The sequence below is a fragment of the Neoarius graeffei genome, chromosome 3 (genome assembly GCF_027579695.1).
Source record: "Neoarius graeffei isolate fNeoGra1 chromosome 3, fNeoGra1.pri, whole genome shotgun sequence".
In the NCBI taxonomy this organism is placed as follows: Eukaryota; Metazoa; Chordata; class Actinopteri; order Siluriformes; family Ariidae; genus Neoarius; species Neoarius graeffei.
In genome coordinates this window covers 30,921,137-30,936,501 of record NC_083571.1, presented here as the reverse complement: position 1 = coordinate 30,936,501, position 15,365 = coordinate 30,921,137, and the positions used below count along the sequence as shown (strand labels likewise).

Here is a 15,365-nt window from a genome sequence, read left to right as displayed (position 1 = left end):
CAGCCCTGTGATGACCTGGCGACTTGTCCAGGGTGTAGTGGTTAGCACAGTTGCCTCACAGCAAGAAGGTCCGGGTTCGAGCCCAGCGGTCAGCGCGGGCCTTTCTGTGTGGAGTGTGCATGTTCTCCCCGTGTCTGCATGGGTTTCCCCACAATCCAAAGATATGCAGTTAGGTTAACGTGGGGCGGCCTTGGGCTAGGTGCTCTTGAGCAAGGTACTTAACCTCTGACTGCTCCCCGGGCGCTCTAGTGTGGCTGCCCACTGCTCTGGGTGTGTGCGTGTGTTCACTGCTTCAGATAGGTTAAATGCAGAGGAAGAATTTCACTGTGCTTGAAGTGTGCATGTGACAAATAAAGGTTTCTTCTCATAGTCAGCTGGGATAGGCTCCAGCTCGCTTGCGACCCTATAGAACCAGTTAAGCGGCTACAGATAATAGATGGACGGATAAAGGCTTTTTCATGGTATCTCATCTCATCTCATTATCTGTAGCCGCTTTATCCTGTTCTCCAGGGTCGCAGGCAAGCTGGAGCCTATCCCAGCTGACTACGGGCGAAAGGCGGGGTACACCCTGGACAAGTCGCCAGGTCATCACAGGGCCGACACATAGACACAGACAACCATTCACACTCACATTCACACCTACGGTCAATTTAGAGTCACCAGTTAACCTAACCTGCATGTCTTTGGACTGTGGGGGAAACCGGAGCACCCAGAGGAAACCCACGCGGACACGGGGAGAACATGCAAACTCCAAATAGAAAGGCCCTCGCCGGCCACGGGGCTCGAACCCGGACCTTCTTGCTGTGAAGCGACAGCGCTAACCACTACACCACCGTGCCGCCATGGTATATCAGATATATTCCATTCAGCTAGCATGATACTGAACGAGTCTCGCAGTGCTAGCTGAATGGAATATATTTGATATTCCACGGAAAAAAAGCCAGCCAATTTTATTTAATTATGATTAAAGCACAAACACCCCCACAAAAATCAACCATTTGACAACTGACACGTGTATAAATAACGTGTCCAGTTTGTGTTTCTTTTTCCTCCACAATTAGATGAATAGCATGGCCAGTTTTGTTTGGCTCCCTTGGCAGAGCTGCTGATCCGATGTGCGTGGTAATATGGCGGCCAGATGGTTTCACTCTGACTGGCCAATAAGCTCTCTAGATTTTTTTTACGTCAAGATATCAGTGGTTTTGATTGGCTGTTTCTAGGTGGTCGCTAAGGGAGACGTAGACGCGTTGCAGTGAGGCATTCTGGGAAGGAGAAACTTCTCTGTTATGCTGCTTCGTGAAAAATGAAGGTTTGTAACGCGAATTGTTTTCTGTTTAAGATGAACAGACGACCGGAAGTGGTTTAATTCATGTTTTCGAAAGTGGTTTAAGGGTTTTTTCCCCCTCACACGACGCTGCTGCTTTCAGCGCTTCAGCTAACGGAGCTTGTGAGCTAATCAAGCTAATGAGCATCCTCACTAGTGTACTAATTAGTATGCATAGTGAGTTGAATGGTGTAGCTGCTGTAAGAGGACACTAGTGAGCTATGGAGTAGGCTAGTAATAGTGTGCAAATGTGTACCTGGCTTCTACAGATTGACAAAGGAACTTCTGTGTCTCCTTCTTCCTACTACTACTGTTATTATTATTATTATTATTATTATTTGTTCTCTTTCAGCGTGTCTTCACACTTTCTGAGAAATCCTGGAGTGGATCATGTGTGAAGTACAAATGGCAGAAATCTTTAGGGAATTATCTGGCTGTTGCTGGGTATGAATCATATATCAGATTCATTTACACATCCATGTTTATTCTTTATTTCTGCTTAATAAACAGAGGAAATGTATATTTTTGGTCCGTCCAATATTTAGACCCGACAACTCCGTCAAGATCTTCGACCGTCATGGACAAAAGATGAACGAGATGAATCTCCCTGGGTAAGCAGACACATCTGTAAACCAGTTTTCTGTCACTCACACTTCCTGTATAACGTGTGTGTGTGTGTGTGTAGGAGGTGCATCTCTTTGGACTGGGATAAAGACGGAGACACTTTAGCCGTCATTGCGGAAAAATCCACTTCCATCCATCTGTGGGACGCCAACGTCAATAAGTCGTCACAGATGGACTGCGGCATGAGAGCCGTGTGAGAGACAAAAACTGATGTTTTTAAATAAATAAATAGTTAATTGTATTTGCTGTGCAGATATGGAGTGCAGTAAATGACCATGGCCCCTTCAGTGTGTGGGCTTCTTCACAATCTCTTTACTGTTGAGACTGTTGTCCTTCTTGATTGTGTTCAGAGATCAGCTGTCTTTTCTGCTGTGGTCCAAAACGGGACCATTGTTGGCAGTCGGGACGTCTAAAGGAAATCTGCTCATTTACAACCAGCAAACCTCACGCAAGATTCCAGTGCTGGGTAAAAAATAACACACGCACACGATGAAAATTTCATTTCAGTGATTCAAGTCATTTGAGTCCTTAAATGAGTCATTCATGTTGTTTCATGAATTTGAGTCATTTGACTCCTCAAATGAGCCTTTCGTGTTTGTTTCATGAATTTGAGTCATTTGACTTCTCAAACGAGCCTTTCGTGTTCATTTTATGAATTTGACTCCTCAAACGAGCCTTTCGTGTTCATTTTACGAATTTGACTCCTCAAACAAGCCTTTCGTGTTCATTTTATGAATTTGACTCCTCAAACGAGCCATTTGTGTTCATTTCATGAATTTGATTCATTTGAGTCCTCAAGCGAGCCATTCGTGTTTGTTTCATGAATTTGATTCATTTGAGTCCTCAAGCGAGCTATTCGTGTTTGTTTCATGAATTTGAGTCATTTGAGTCCTCAAGCGAGCCATTTGTGTTGGTTTCATGAATTTGTGTCATTTGAGTCCTCAAACAAGTCATTTGTATTCGTTTCATGAATTTGAGTCATTTGACTCCTCAAACAAGCCATTTGTGTTCATTTTATGAATTTGAGTCCTCAAGCGAGCCATTTTTGTTGGTTTCATGAATTTGAGTCATTTGACTCCTCAAATGAGCCATTCGTGTTTGTTTCATGAATTTGATTCATTTGACTCCTCAAATGAGCCATTCGTGTTTGTTTCATGAATTTGATTCATTTGACTCCTCAAATGAGCCATTCGTGTTCATTTCATGAATTTGAGTCATTTGACTCCTCAAACGAGCCATTCATGTTCATTTTATGAATTTGAGTCCTCAAACGAGCCATTTGTGTTCATTTCATGAATTTGATTCATTTGAGTCCTCAAGCGAGCCATTCGTGTTTGTTTCATGAATTTGAGTCATTTGAGTCCTCAAATGAGCCATTCGTGTTTGTTTCATGAATTTGATTCATTTGAGTCGTCAAGCGAGCCATTCGTCTTGGTTTCATGAATTTGAGTAATTTGAGGCCTCAAACAAGCCATTCGTGTTGGTTTCATGAATTTGATTCATTTGAGTCCTCAAGCGAGCCATTTGTGTTGGTTTCATGAATTTGATTCATTTGAGTCCTCAAATGAGCCATTTGTGTTTGTTTCATGAATTTGTGTTATTTGAGTCCTCAAACGAGTCATTCGTGTTGGTTTAATGAATTTGAGTCATTTGAGTCCTCAAACGAGCCATTCGTGTTCGTTTCATGAATTTGATTCATTTGAGTCCTCAAGCAAGTCATTCGTGTTGGTTTCATGAATCTGATTCATTTGAGTCCTCAAGCGAGCCATTCGTGTTCGTTTCATGAATTTGAGTCATTTGACTCCTCAAACGAGCCATTCGTGTTCATTTTATGAATTTGAGTCCTCAAACGAGCCATTTGTGTTTGTTTCATGAATTTGATTCATTTGACTCCTCAAGCGAGCCATTCATGTTTGGTTTCATGAATTTCAGTCATTTGAGTCCTCAAACGAGCCATTTGTGTTCGTTTCATGAATTTGATTCATTTGAGTCCTCAAACGAGCCATTCGTGTTCGTTTCATGAATTTGATTCATTTGAGTCCACAAACGAGCCATTTGTGTTGGTTTCATGGATTTGATTCGAGTCTTCAAGCGAGCCATTCGTGTTGGTTTCATGAATTTGAGTCATTTGACTACTCAAACGAGCCATTCGTGTTGGTTTCATGAATTTGAGTCATTTGAGACCTTAAATGATTCACTCAGATTTGTTTCATTTTGATTCATCAGAGTGTGCTTTGTAAATGTGAATCTATTCATTAGTCATTTTTTCCAATTGTTCCACTGTTTCTACACACTGAGGTGTGTGTGTGTGTGTGTGTGTGTGTGTGTGTGTGTGTAGGTAAACACACTAAAAGGATTACATGTGGCTGCTGGAGTTCTCAGAACCTGTTAGCTCTGGGCAGCGAGGATCACAATATCACAGTCAGCAACCATGAAGGAGACACCATCCGACAGGTGTGTGTGTGTGTGTGTGTGTGTGTGGCAAAAGGGGAAGTTCTGATGTCCTCCTTCATTCTGTCTATGTCCCTCAGACCTCCGTTCGAGCGGATCCAGCTGATATTCAGTTCTCTGTGATGAAGACAGATGAGAGATCGTCACCAGGAGAGAGCACGGTGGGTGAACACACACATGCACACGAGCTATAACTCTAATTTCAGTGAGTCATTTGAATCTTTTGAGTTAAGTGATTCATTCTGATTCATTAATTTCCCAAAAGCATTGCAGCACACAGATCATCATGAAATGGTAGAGCGAGCATGACAATGAACTCACACACTCTCTCTCTCTCAGTTAAGATGATCTTAATTTTGTGCTGCTCTTGGGAACCTCAGCCCAGATTCATTCAGATTGAATCATTTATCATGCTATATTTACCAAAGTCTTCATATGACTAGTTTATTGTTACAAAGACATCATAAGACTGCTTGACCTCTGACCTTTAGGTGAGCGTGGCAGTAGGGAAGGCGACTCTGTTCCTGTTTAACCTGAACGACCCGGATAACCCCATCGAGCTGGCTTTCCAGGAGCGCTACGGGAACATCGTCTCCTACCGCTGGTACCTACTGTATATACGTATCTGCTTATCAAGTAACTGTCTTAGCAAAATAGAGGGGATTTTATTCTTTAAAGGAGATATGTAGAACCTTTGTTTTTAAATACCTTTCGGAGTGGATAGTATCTCCATCCTTGACTCTTGTATGCTGCATAAATGGGAATAAAAAATATATATATTTTTGAGAATTAAAATCAACCACAAAGTTGGCATTCGAGCTGAGCCAGCCAGCCCTGAGTGCGTGACCTCACAGCGGGAACCGGTGCTATAGACTAAAGCCGGACTCGACAGGCGAGAGTGGTTGCAGTGCCTCTTTGTTCGGATTTATTGGAGATTCTTCGGATTCCTCGGATAATAATACATCTGACTGTTATAGTCCTGAAATTGCACATGCTACTGCTATACACGTAGAACCGTATCAGTTCGAACCATCGGAAAGTGAATCCAGTAGTAACACGTCGGCCATGGAGGGCCCCACCTTACGAAATAAAGCCGGAGAACAAAGCCGTCTAGAGAATTGGATGGAATTGAACTGACAGTCTCATGTGACTCTCATTAAAGCAGGATAGGTGTTATAACTTGTGCAGCATACATGTACATGCATGCATTTTCACTGATAAAACGTAAAAGGCTAATTAAATAATCGGATGAACTGAAACAATCACATTCTGAAGCAAATTAAATAATCTTATACTGGTAACTTAAACACACAAAACAAGTTACATGTATTAATCTAAATGCAGGTAAACAACGAGTGTTGTTTTTGTGATGTAACCAAACGAGAGTTGCATCTTACCCGTCTGTGTTCTCGCTTCTTGAAGGCAGAGCTTGTGGCTGATTGTTTTGAAACAATCTGACTTTCAGTTCTTCGTTCAATTCTTTGTTCATTCGTTTCTTCCACGTAAGGGCGAGATATTGCTTCTGAGGCGAGCATATCCAGCGGAGAAATCAGACGGCTGCTCCACTCATTCTCCATTTTCTCCATACTGAGTACTCCGCCATTACTGCTCGGCTCACACTCCAGGAGAACTGGTGCAACTGAACTTGCTTTCCTTTTCTTGTAGTTTTCTTTTCCTTTAATTGTTGGTACTGCACCCTCTTTCAGTACGGGCTTATAGCCAACGCTCCTCAACAGATCAGAGGTCTTGTACGAGTCTTCAGTAAAATGTGCAGAGCAGAGGAGAGACCACTTCGTAGCCGCCCAATGTGCCCGTGAACTTCTCGCAAAATGCATCCAAATCTTTGCAGTTTGAACATTCTTGGGCCGTGAATGCAACATAAATCCACCTTCTGTCGTGTTGCTGCACCGGCCAGCAACACATCTACAACCCTGATTCCAAAAAAGTTGGGACAAAATACAAATTGTAAATCAAAACGGAATGCAATGATGTGGAAGTTTCAAAATTCCATATTTTATTCAGAATAGAACATAGATGACATATCAAATGTTTAAACTGAGAAAATGTATCATTTAAAGAGAAAAATTAGGTGATTTTTAAATTTCATGACAACAACACGTCTCAAAAAAGTTGGGACAAGGCCATGTTTACCACTGTGAGACATCCCCTTTTCTCTTTACAACAGTCTGTAAACGTCTGGGGACTGAGGAGACAAGTTGCTCAAGTTTAGGGATAGGAATGTTAACCCATTCTTGTCTAATGTAGGATTCTAGTTGCTCAACTGTCTTAGGTCTTTTTTGTCGTATCTTCCGTTTTATGATGCGCCAAATGTTTTCTATGGGTGAAAGATCTGGACTGCAGGCTGGCCAGTTCAGTACCCGGACCCTTCTTCTACGCAGCCATGATGCTGTAATTGATGCAGTATGTGGTTTGGCATTGTCATGTTGGAAAATGCAAGGTCTTCCCTGAAAGAGACGTTGTCTGGATGGGAGCATATGTTGCTCTAGAACCTGGATATACCTTTCAGCATTGATGGTGTCTTTCCAGATGTGTAAGCTGCCCATGCCACACGCACTAATGCAACCCCATACCATCAGAGATGCAGGCTTCTGAACTGAGCGCCGATAACAACTTGGGTCGTCCTTCTCCTCTTTAGTCCGAATGACACGGCGTCCCTGATTTCCATAAAGAACTTCAAATTTTGATTCGTCTGACCACAGAACAGTTTTCCACTTTGCCACAGTCCATTTTAAATGAGCCTTGGCCCAGAGAAGACGTCTGCGCTTCTGGATCGTGTTTAGATACGGCTTCTTCTTTGAACTATAGAGTTTTAGCTGGCAACGGCGGATGGCACGGTGAATTGTGTTCACAGATAATGTTCTCTGGAAATATTCCTGAGCCCATTTTGTGATTTCCAATACAGAAGCATGCCTGTACGTGATGCAGTGCCGTCTAAGGGCCCGAAGATCACGGGCACCCAGTATGGTTTTCCGGCCTTGACCCTTACGCACAGAGATTCTTCCAGATTCTCTGAATCTTTTGATGATATTATGCACTGTAGATGATGATATGTTCAAACTCCTTGCAGTTTTACACTGTCGAACTCCTTTCTGATATTGCTCCACTATTTGTCGGCGCAGAATTAGGGGGATTGGTGATCCTCTTCCCATCTTTACTTCTGAGAGCCGCTGCCACTCCAAGATGCTCTTTTTATCCCCAGTCATGTTAATGACCTATTGCCAGTTGACCTAATGAGTTGCAATTTGGTCCTCCAGCTGTTCCTTTTTTGTACCTTTAACTTTTCCAGCCTCTTATTGCCCCTGTCCCAACTTTTTTGAGATGTGTTGCTGTCATGAAATTTCAAATGAGCCAATATTTGGCATGAAATTTCAAAATGTCTCACTTTCGACATTTGATATGTTGTCTATGTTCTATTGTGAATACAATATCAGTTTTTGAGATTTGTAAATTATTGCATTCCGTTTTTATTTACAATTTGTATTTTGTCCCAACTTTTTTGGAATCGGGGTTGTACGTGGCATGGCGATAAATTAGCTCAAAATGGAGGATCGGTGTTGCAGTCAGCTCTGTGTTTTAGTATAGCGGAAATGGCGACGAGACCGATAGACTTCCTGCTGTGACTTTACGGACGTCAAGGTCGTTTACTGAGACCGCTACCTATATGAATCACTTTAATCGTAAAAATTACTATATTAGATTTATTGTTAATGCTTAAAGCTACTCTTGTGCCATTCTTGAGGTCTCAAGGGATTTATAAACAGAAGTGAGGCCATGGTTCTGCGTATCTGCTTTAAATACTTAACGTTTAACCGACACGGTGACACACTGCTGGAAACTTGGTTTGGGTGGGGCTAGATGTGAGGGGGCGTGACTGACGGGAAAAAAAAATCGCATCTACTGAATGTCATTGGAAATCTGGAAAATGAAGTCAGATGTTGGTAATAAAACTATCTGTCTCTTGTAGGTATGGTGATGGTTACATAATGATCGGATTCTCGCATGGTTATTTTGTGGTGATTTCGACACACATCCGCGAGATTGGACAAGAACTTTTCCAGGCTCATAATCACAAAGACAGTCTGAGCAGCATCGCTATCTCTCAGGCTCTTAACAAAGCTGCGTCATGTGGAGATAACTGGTATGTGGTGTGTTCTGTATGCTACAGTGTGTGTGCGTGTGCGTGTAGTAAAGTACAGCATGTGTGGTCTGTGTGCAGTGTAAAGATCCATGACCTGACTGATCTGAAGGAGATGGACGCTATTATCCCGCTGTACGAGGAGACTAAAGGTGGCTGCTTTTACACCGAAATGTGCACACACCTTATTTTTTGCTCCGTACCCCACAGCTTCCTCTGAACCTACAAATCTGCTTGATGGAAAACATTGGACCATCCAGTCCTTTTTCTCTTTGTTTAGCACATTAGTTTTATTGTTCTTTATGCGTCCCTGTCTCTCAGGGTTGGATCAGATCTGTTGGACGGACGATGGTCAGCTGTTGGCTGTGTCGTCTCAGCAGGGCAGGCTGCACGTCTATCTGACCAAGCTGCCCATCCTCGGACACAGCTGCGGCACACGCCTCGCTTACCTCACGTCCCTGCTGGAGGTCACCGTCGCCAATCAGGTAGAGAAGGTGAGGAACAGACGCATGCACACCGTTCTCTTCTGAACTTCATTACATTGTTGTGAGTATCCATACACTATTGATAGATTGTTTTAAGACTACAGACTAACTAAAGACTGCCCAGAGAGAACCTACAGAGTATATACACGACAGTGCCCGCCACAATTATTGGCACCTCTTCCAACGGTTAAGGGGAAAAAAAATCACCTTTTGGTGACTTCGCTTCATCTCACACTGAAAAAAATGAGAAAACGCCAACCTTTAATTGAAATAGGGATATATATATATACAGTGTCTTGCAAAAGTATTCATCCCCCTTGGTGTTTGTCCTGTTTTGTCACATTATAAGCTGGAATTAAAATGGATCGTTGGAGGGTTAGCACCATTTGATTTACACAACGTGCCTACCACTTTAAAGGTGAAAACTGCTGTTTTATTGTGACACAAATAATAATTAAGATGAAAACCAGAAATCTGAAGTGTGCATAAGTATTCACCCCCTTTCGTATGAAGAGCTGGTCCAACCAATTCACTTCATAAGTCACGTAATTAGTTGATTAAGATCCACCTGTGTGCAATCGAAGTGTCACATGATCTGTCACATGATGTCTGTATAAATCACCCTGTTCTGGAAGGACCCTGACTCTGCAACACGACTAAGCAAGCAACATGAAAACCAAGGAGCCTCCAAACAGGTCAAAGTTGTGAAGAAGTCTAGATCAGGGTTGGGTTATAAAAAATATCCCAAACTTTGAATATCCCACGGAGCACCATTAAATCCATTATAGCAAAATGGAAAGAATATGGCACCACTACGGGGCAGCACGGTGGTGCAGTGGTTAGCGCTGTCGCCTCACAGTAAGAAGGTTCTGGGTTCGAGCCCAGTGGCTGACGGGGGCCCTTCTGTGCGGAGTTTGCATGTTCTCCCCGTGTCCGCGTGGGTTTCCTCCGGGTGCTCCGGTTTCCCCCACAGTCCAAAGACATGCAGGTTAGGTTAACTGGTGACTCTAAATTGACCGTAGGTGTGAATGTGAGTGTGAATGGTTGAGAGGAGAAAACCTCTATAATAATCCAGTAGAAGGCAGCAGGAAACCACGACTGTAATGTTCCCTAGAGACTTTGATGGCTGAAGCCGTTAGAGCGGCCACGTCGCTGTAGTGATATGCTAAGATGGATGGATGGATACACTATGGACGATTTATAAAATATCTGTCGAGTACACATAGACCATATGTCTACACTATGTACCTATAAACTGTATCGACATTCTATAGACTGTATAGACTATCTACAGGCTATTAACCCTCACTTATATACATTTTAAACAATATATTAATCGTTCATGGAGGTTGATGTTCAGTAGATAATCTGTATATAATCTACAGTACTGTGCAAAAGTCTGAGGCACCTTATTTTTCATACAAACTTTGCTATAGATTTCTTTTTTTTATGACTTCTACATTATCGAGTCGGTACAAAAACATTTTAGAGTCTAAACATTCGTTCACTTTCCAGCACAAAATTAAATGTTACAGAAAAAAAGTTTGTATCTGAGCAGCGTATTCCATAAGAGCGCACTTTTCAGATTAAAAAAGAAAACATAATGAAGGCTGCTGGGTTTTGGTGCAAAATGAAGAAGCGAGTGTGACAGTCAAAGTGTCCAGAAGAACTGCGGCCGGTTCTGTAAAACGCTCAGTAAAATCTACAGCTCATTTCCTTATCAAACTGCACTCACTGGACTAGGGATCGACCGATATGTTTTTTTTCAGGGCCAATACCGATTATTATGGAATTGGGATGCCGATAACCGATATGTGCAACCGATAAATGTAAACATTTATAATTCACATGAAATTAAACAGCACACACTGACACAGACCTTCATATTCATGAAATGTATGTTTAATTGTAAAATTGAACATGAAATTTTGTGCAGGGAGATGCCAGCAGCATTTGTACAATAAAGTCAAACATTAGTTAGAATAAAATGAGAAATAAAATAATAATAAAATATTCACCAATAAAAAAAATAAATCACTCCCTACTATATTACAGCTCACCATTTTCAGTGGAGAATAAATGAAAATACACTCTGGATTCTTTTACACTAAGAACTAAGTAAGACTTACCAACTTCAAGTAGTTTTTAAATAACAAATCAAGTGTAGGGAGCTGCCTACAGCATTTTTTAAAACGTAAAATCAAACAAAGTAGGCTATCACTCCCTATTATATAACAACTTAACAAGTAACCATCTACATTCTAATGCTTTTAATGCCCAAGCCTAATATTCCCAATTTAGGAGGATTATATTGTAGTGAAGGAAGCATTACATGTAGTTTCAGTGAGACTAGTTGGTTGTAGGCTAATTCAAGTGCTTCCTTCCGTAAGCTAAGTTTGCCTGGCTACACAGATGCAAATGGACAATTTTAACAAGTAGTAGATGAAGAATGTAAACATATAATGATGTTGTGCTTTTGCAACTTGTGTGTTTGTGACTTATTGCGGCAAAAGCAGCGTGTCCTTACCTTGAAGTGGGATCTGCTTCTGCCCGAGTGCCCGTACGGCCGCCTTGAAACAGTTCACAGCGTTTAGCTACACGTGTTGATTGGCTGTATCCCTTGTGCCGCTTCTGCCCGAGTGCCCGTACGGCCGCCTTGAAACAGTTCACAGCGTTTAGTTACACGTGTCGATTGGCTATATCTCTTGTGCCAAACAAATCAGATGTTGTGGTGGGCAGGACCGTGTTCTTGAACTCAGAGAGGCGAGTGCAGGAAAGGACGTGCAGTGACAGTCGCGTTAGGAACGAAATGGCTGCAAAAAGGCATGTTATCGGCATATCGGTGGAAATTATGGCCGATACCGATAACCCTAAAAATGCAGAATATCGGCCCGATATATCGGCCAGGCCGATTATCGGTCGACCCCTACACTGGACCTGAGACTGTTTTTTTTTGTTGTTTTTTTTTTTTCCCCCCCAAGAGCAAAAGTTCATCTCACACCAAATATTGACCTTGTTTCATTTATTATGGCTTACTGCTTATTATTATTATTTTTTAATCCTGAAACATTTCATTTCATTATTTTTAAGCCGTTTTTAGTTGACAGCATTTCTTTATACGTCGCTCAGACTTTTGCACGGTATTGTATATGTATTATAAACTCAGTAGACTTTTAACTTGTTTTATTTGGAGTTAAGATAGGTTTATTCGGGTTGTTTACTATGTCATCTTGTCCCTAATACAGGAAATACATTATTTCTTCACTACTCGGCAAAAACATTGGGAATATCAGAAACATGTTACGTATAATACTAAAATGTGTTTGACATTTTATTATATAGCAAAGAAAAATATTACAGAGTTAAAAAAAAAAAGTCATAAATACTGAAACAAATGTTTGGGTCCACCAGAGGGCACTGTTGGACTGCATGTTGAGACAGTACTATGCTGTGTTTTTATTAGGTCTGTATGCTACAATTTCCGTTTTATAACTGGTTTTGTAGTGTTATTAAAGTATGCACAGTGGTTACAGTATTTAGGGTCATACTTAGAAAAGTATGCCTCGATGGACCAACAAGCAAATGTAATTTTGTTGTGAGCTAATAACCAAAACACGTGAATAAAAAATGAGCACAAGAAGGAAACTTGCCTGTCCTGTTTTTTGCCAGAAGATTGCTCTAATATTCAAGTGTGTTTTTTGGTGTCACTCTGGAGGGAACACAGTATGTGTTAAGTGTTGTAGTCGAGTCTCTAAACCTTGAGTCTTGAGTCCCCAGTGTTCAAGTCCAAGTCCGTCCATCCATCCATTATCTGTAGCCGCTTTATCCTGTTCTACAGGGCAAGCTGGAGCCTATCCCAGCTGACTATGGGCGAAACGCGGGGTACACCCTGGACAAGTCGCCAGGTCATCACAGGGCTGACACATAGACACAGACAACCATTCACACTCACATTCACACCTACGGTCAATTTAGAGCCACCAGTTAACCTAACCTGCATGTCTTTGGACTGTGGGGGAAACCGGAGCACCCGGAGGAAACCCACGCGGACACGGGGAGAACATGCAAACTCCACACACTGTTGGCCGCTGGGCTCGAACCCAGGACTTTCTTGCTGTGAGGCGACAGTGCTAACCACTACACCACCATGCCACCCCAAGTCCAAGTCATTAAAAAAAAAAATTGAGTCTAGTCCACTATTGATCTGAGTCGAGCCCGAGAACAAGACTCCAACTGCACCGTTTGACGGTGGGTGTTCTAGCCCCATTAACTTTAATTTGTTCCTGAACGTGACGTATGAACAGGTGAATGTGCTTCTCTTTATCAGGGAGTGTGAAGTATTCTGTCAGAGATGGTTGGGAGACGGATGTAAGTGCAGAAGGTGTGTTTATTAATACAAGTGAAGACGGTAAGCAATCCAGAACGGCAGGCAAAATTGTAAAACAGTGAAACAGGCAACAGGCCAAGCGAGGCACAAACAGGCTATCGTAGACTTGGCAGAATCAAAGACGAGAAACAGGAAATCAGGAAACCAAGCAAGGAAATAAAGCTCGGTAATGTGTCAGCAGTGCAACTCAATACTTCGCTAAATAAGTGTGTTTTCACAGTTCTTATAAAGGCGCGCTGATTGCACCTTAATCCTGTGCAGGTGTGAGTTGTTTACGCCGTGTGCGCGAGAGTCCGCTTGGCACGCACGCTGTCTAGAGCGCACCCAAGAGTTTATCTGATGCTCGAGCCAAGACGCGCAGGTGTGACACTCTTGCACGTAATTGGTACAAAAATGAATGTAGATGTAAATATCTTATGCCAAACTATTATAGCACGTTACAAAAAATAAAGAAAGAATCAGAGTCCTCGTCTCCACTTTACAAGTCCGAGTCATCAGTGCTCAAGTCCAGGTCGAGTCATGAATCCTTAAAATTGGGGCACGAGTCGGGCTTGAGTCCGAATCCTGGACTCGATGAACTTTGTGATTTTTTTTCCTTGCTTTAGTCCTCTTCTATTTCCTGTCCATATAGGAAACTACGGTTACTGTGGCAGTGGAGGTGGAGCCTAACTTTATTGCTGTGGGACCATACCACCTGGCTGTAGGGATGAACAACAGGGCGTGGTTTTATTCGATGGGAGACAGAGGTAGGTGGTGGGGTGGGGTGGGGGTCTGATTATGATTGTGAAACGATGGAAAGCAGTTTAGCAGTTAGTAACTAGTGCTTGGTTGTGTAGGTGTGGAACGTCTTAAGGACACCGAATACCTGGGCACAGTGGCTAGTTTGTGTCTGAACTGTGACTACGCAGCGGCTCTGTTTGAGGGAAAGGTCCAGCTGCATATGGTAAGAACGTGTGCGACATGACTGACGTTATTGCTTCGACCAAAGCAATTCATTTCGTTTGGAAGGTCTGTGCAAAAATGTGTGTGTGCAGATTGAAGGTGAAGACCAGGAAGACAGACAGACAAAGCTTTTCCCAGATCCTGACCAGAAATATCGCATCCTCAGCCACGCACTATCCACAGAGTTCCTCTTCTACGGAACGGACGTAGGACTACACACACACACACACACACACACACACACACACACACACACATTCTTCCACTCACTGTACTGAGCGTTATTGCTTTCTTTCTTTCTAGACTGGTCTGATTCAGTGTTTCTACATCGAGGATTGGCAGAGTGTCAACGAGTATCGCCACCAAGTGGCCGTACGCAAGGTTTTCCCCGACCCCAACGGAACCCGGCTCGTCTTCATCGATGACGAGAGCGATGGATTCCTTTACTCTCCGGTAAACAAACATACACACATCAGTTTATTATTGTCCAATTCTAACAAAATGCTATATCTTGCCTTCGCTTCTGCTTATTATGGGATGGGCAATATGATGATACGATATTACTACAAAATACTCTTGGCTGCAAATATATTAATCAGCTGCTGTTGTGTTTTGGGGTTTCTGACGTAAATGTGCAGGTGGACGACTCCCTGTTCGAGATCCCTGACTTCTCCTCCACCATAACGGGTGTGCTGTGGGAAAACTCTGTGAACGATAAGGCCGTTTTTGTGGCATTCGACGAGGACAAAGTGTACACTTACACCTTCCACAAGGACACCATACAGGGTAGAGGAAGAACTCGAATCGGTTCATTTATATATGTTACAGTTGTGCTCATAAGTTTACATACCCTGGCAGAATTTATGATTCTTTGATCATTTTTCAGAGAATATGAATGATAACACACAAACATCTTTTCCAATCATGCTTAGTGGTTGGATGAAACCATTTATTGTCAAACGACTGTGTTTTCTCTTTTTAAATCATAATGACAAC

General features: G+C 42.4%; 1 protein-coding gene across 2 annotated transcripts in view; it reads left to right on the top strand.

The window, feature by feature from the left end:
* Positions 1-1,252: 1,252 nt before the first annotated feature.
* Positions 1,253-15,365, top strand: part of wdr19 (WD repeat domain 19) — a 44,202-nt gene continuing 30,089 nt past the window's right edge. The window contains exons 1-16 of one of the 2 annotated variants that reach the window (XM_060916656.1): positions 1,253-1,309; positions 1,677-1,768; positions 1,870-1,935; positions 2,010-2,141; positions 2,299-2,414; positions 4,287-4,402; positions 4,480-4,560; positions 4,891-5,003; positions 8,385-8,558; positions 8,637-8,707; positions 8,877-9,049; positions 14,059-14,173; positions 14,264-14,370; positions 14,462-14,575; positions 14,673-14,822; positions 15,008-15,155. In XM_060916656.1, coding sequence (XP_060772639.1) covers positions 1,304-1,309; positions 1,677-1,768; positions 1,870-1,935; positions 2,010-2,141; positions 2,299-2,414; positions 4,287-4,402; positions 4,480-4,560; positions 4,891-5,003; positions 8,385-8,558; positions 8,637-8,707; positions 8,877-9,049; positions 14,059-14,173; positions 14,264-14,370; positions 14,462-14,575; positions 14,673-14,822; positions 15,008-15,155 — 1,774 coding nt within the window. In that variant the 5' untranslated portion in view covers positions 1,253-1,303. The remainder of the gene's footprint in view (positions 1,310-1,676; positions 1,769-1,869; positions 1,936-2,009; positions 2,142-2,298; positions 2,415-4,286; positions 4,403-4,479; positions 4,561-4,890; positions 5,004-8,384; positions 8,559-8,636; positions 8,708-8,876; positions 9,050-14,058; positions 14,174-14,263; positions 14,371-14,461; positions 14,576-14,672; positions 14,823-15,007; positions 15,156-15,365) is intronic. The other variant, XM_060916657.1, reaches the window with a different exon arrangement.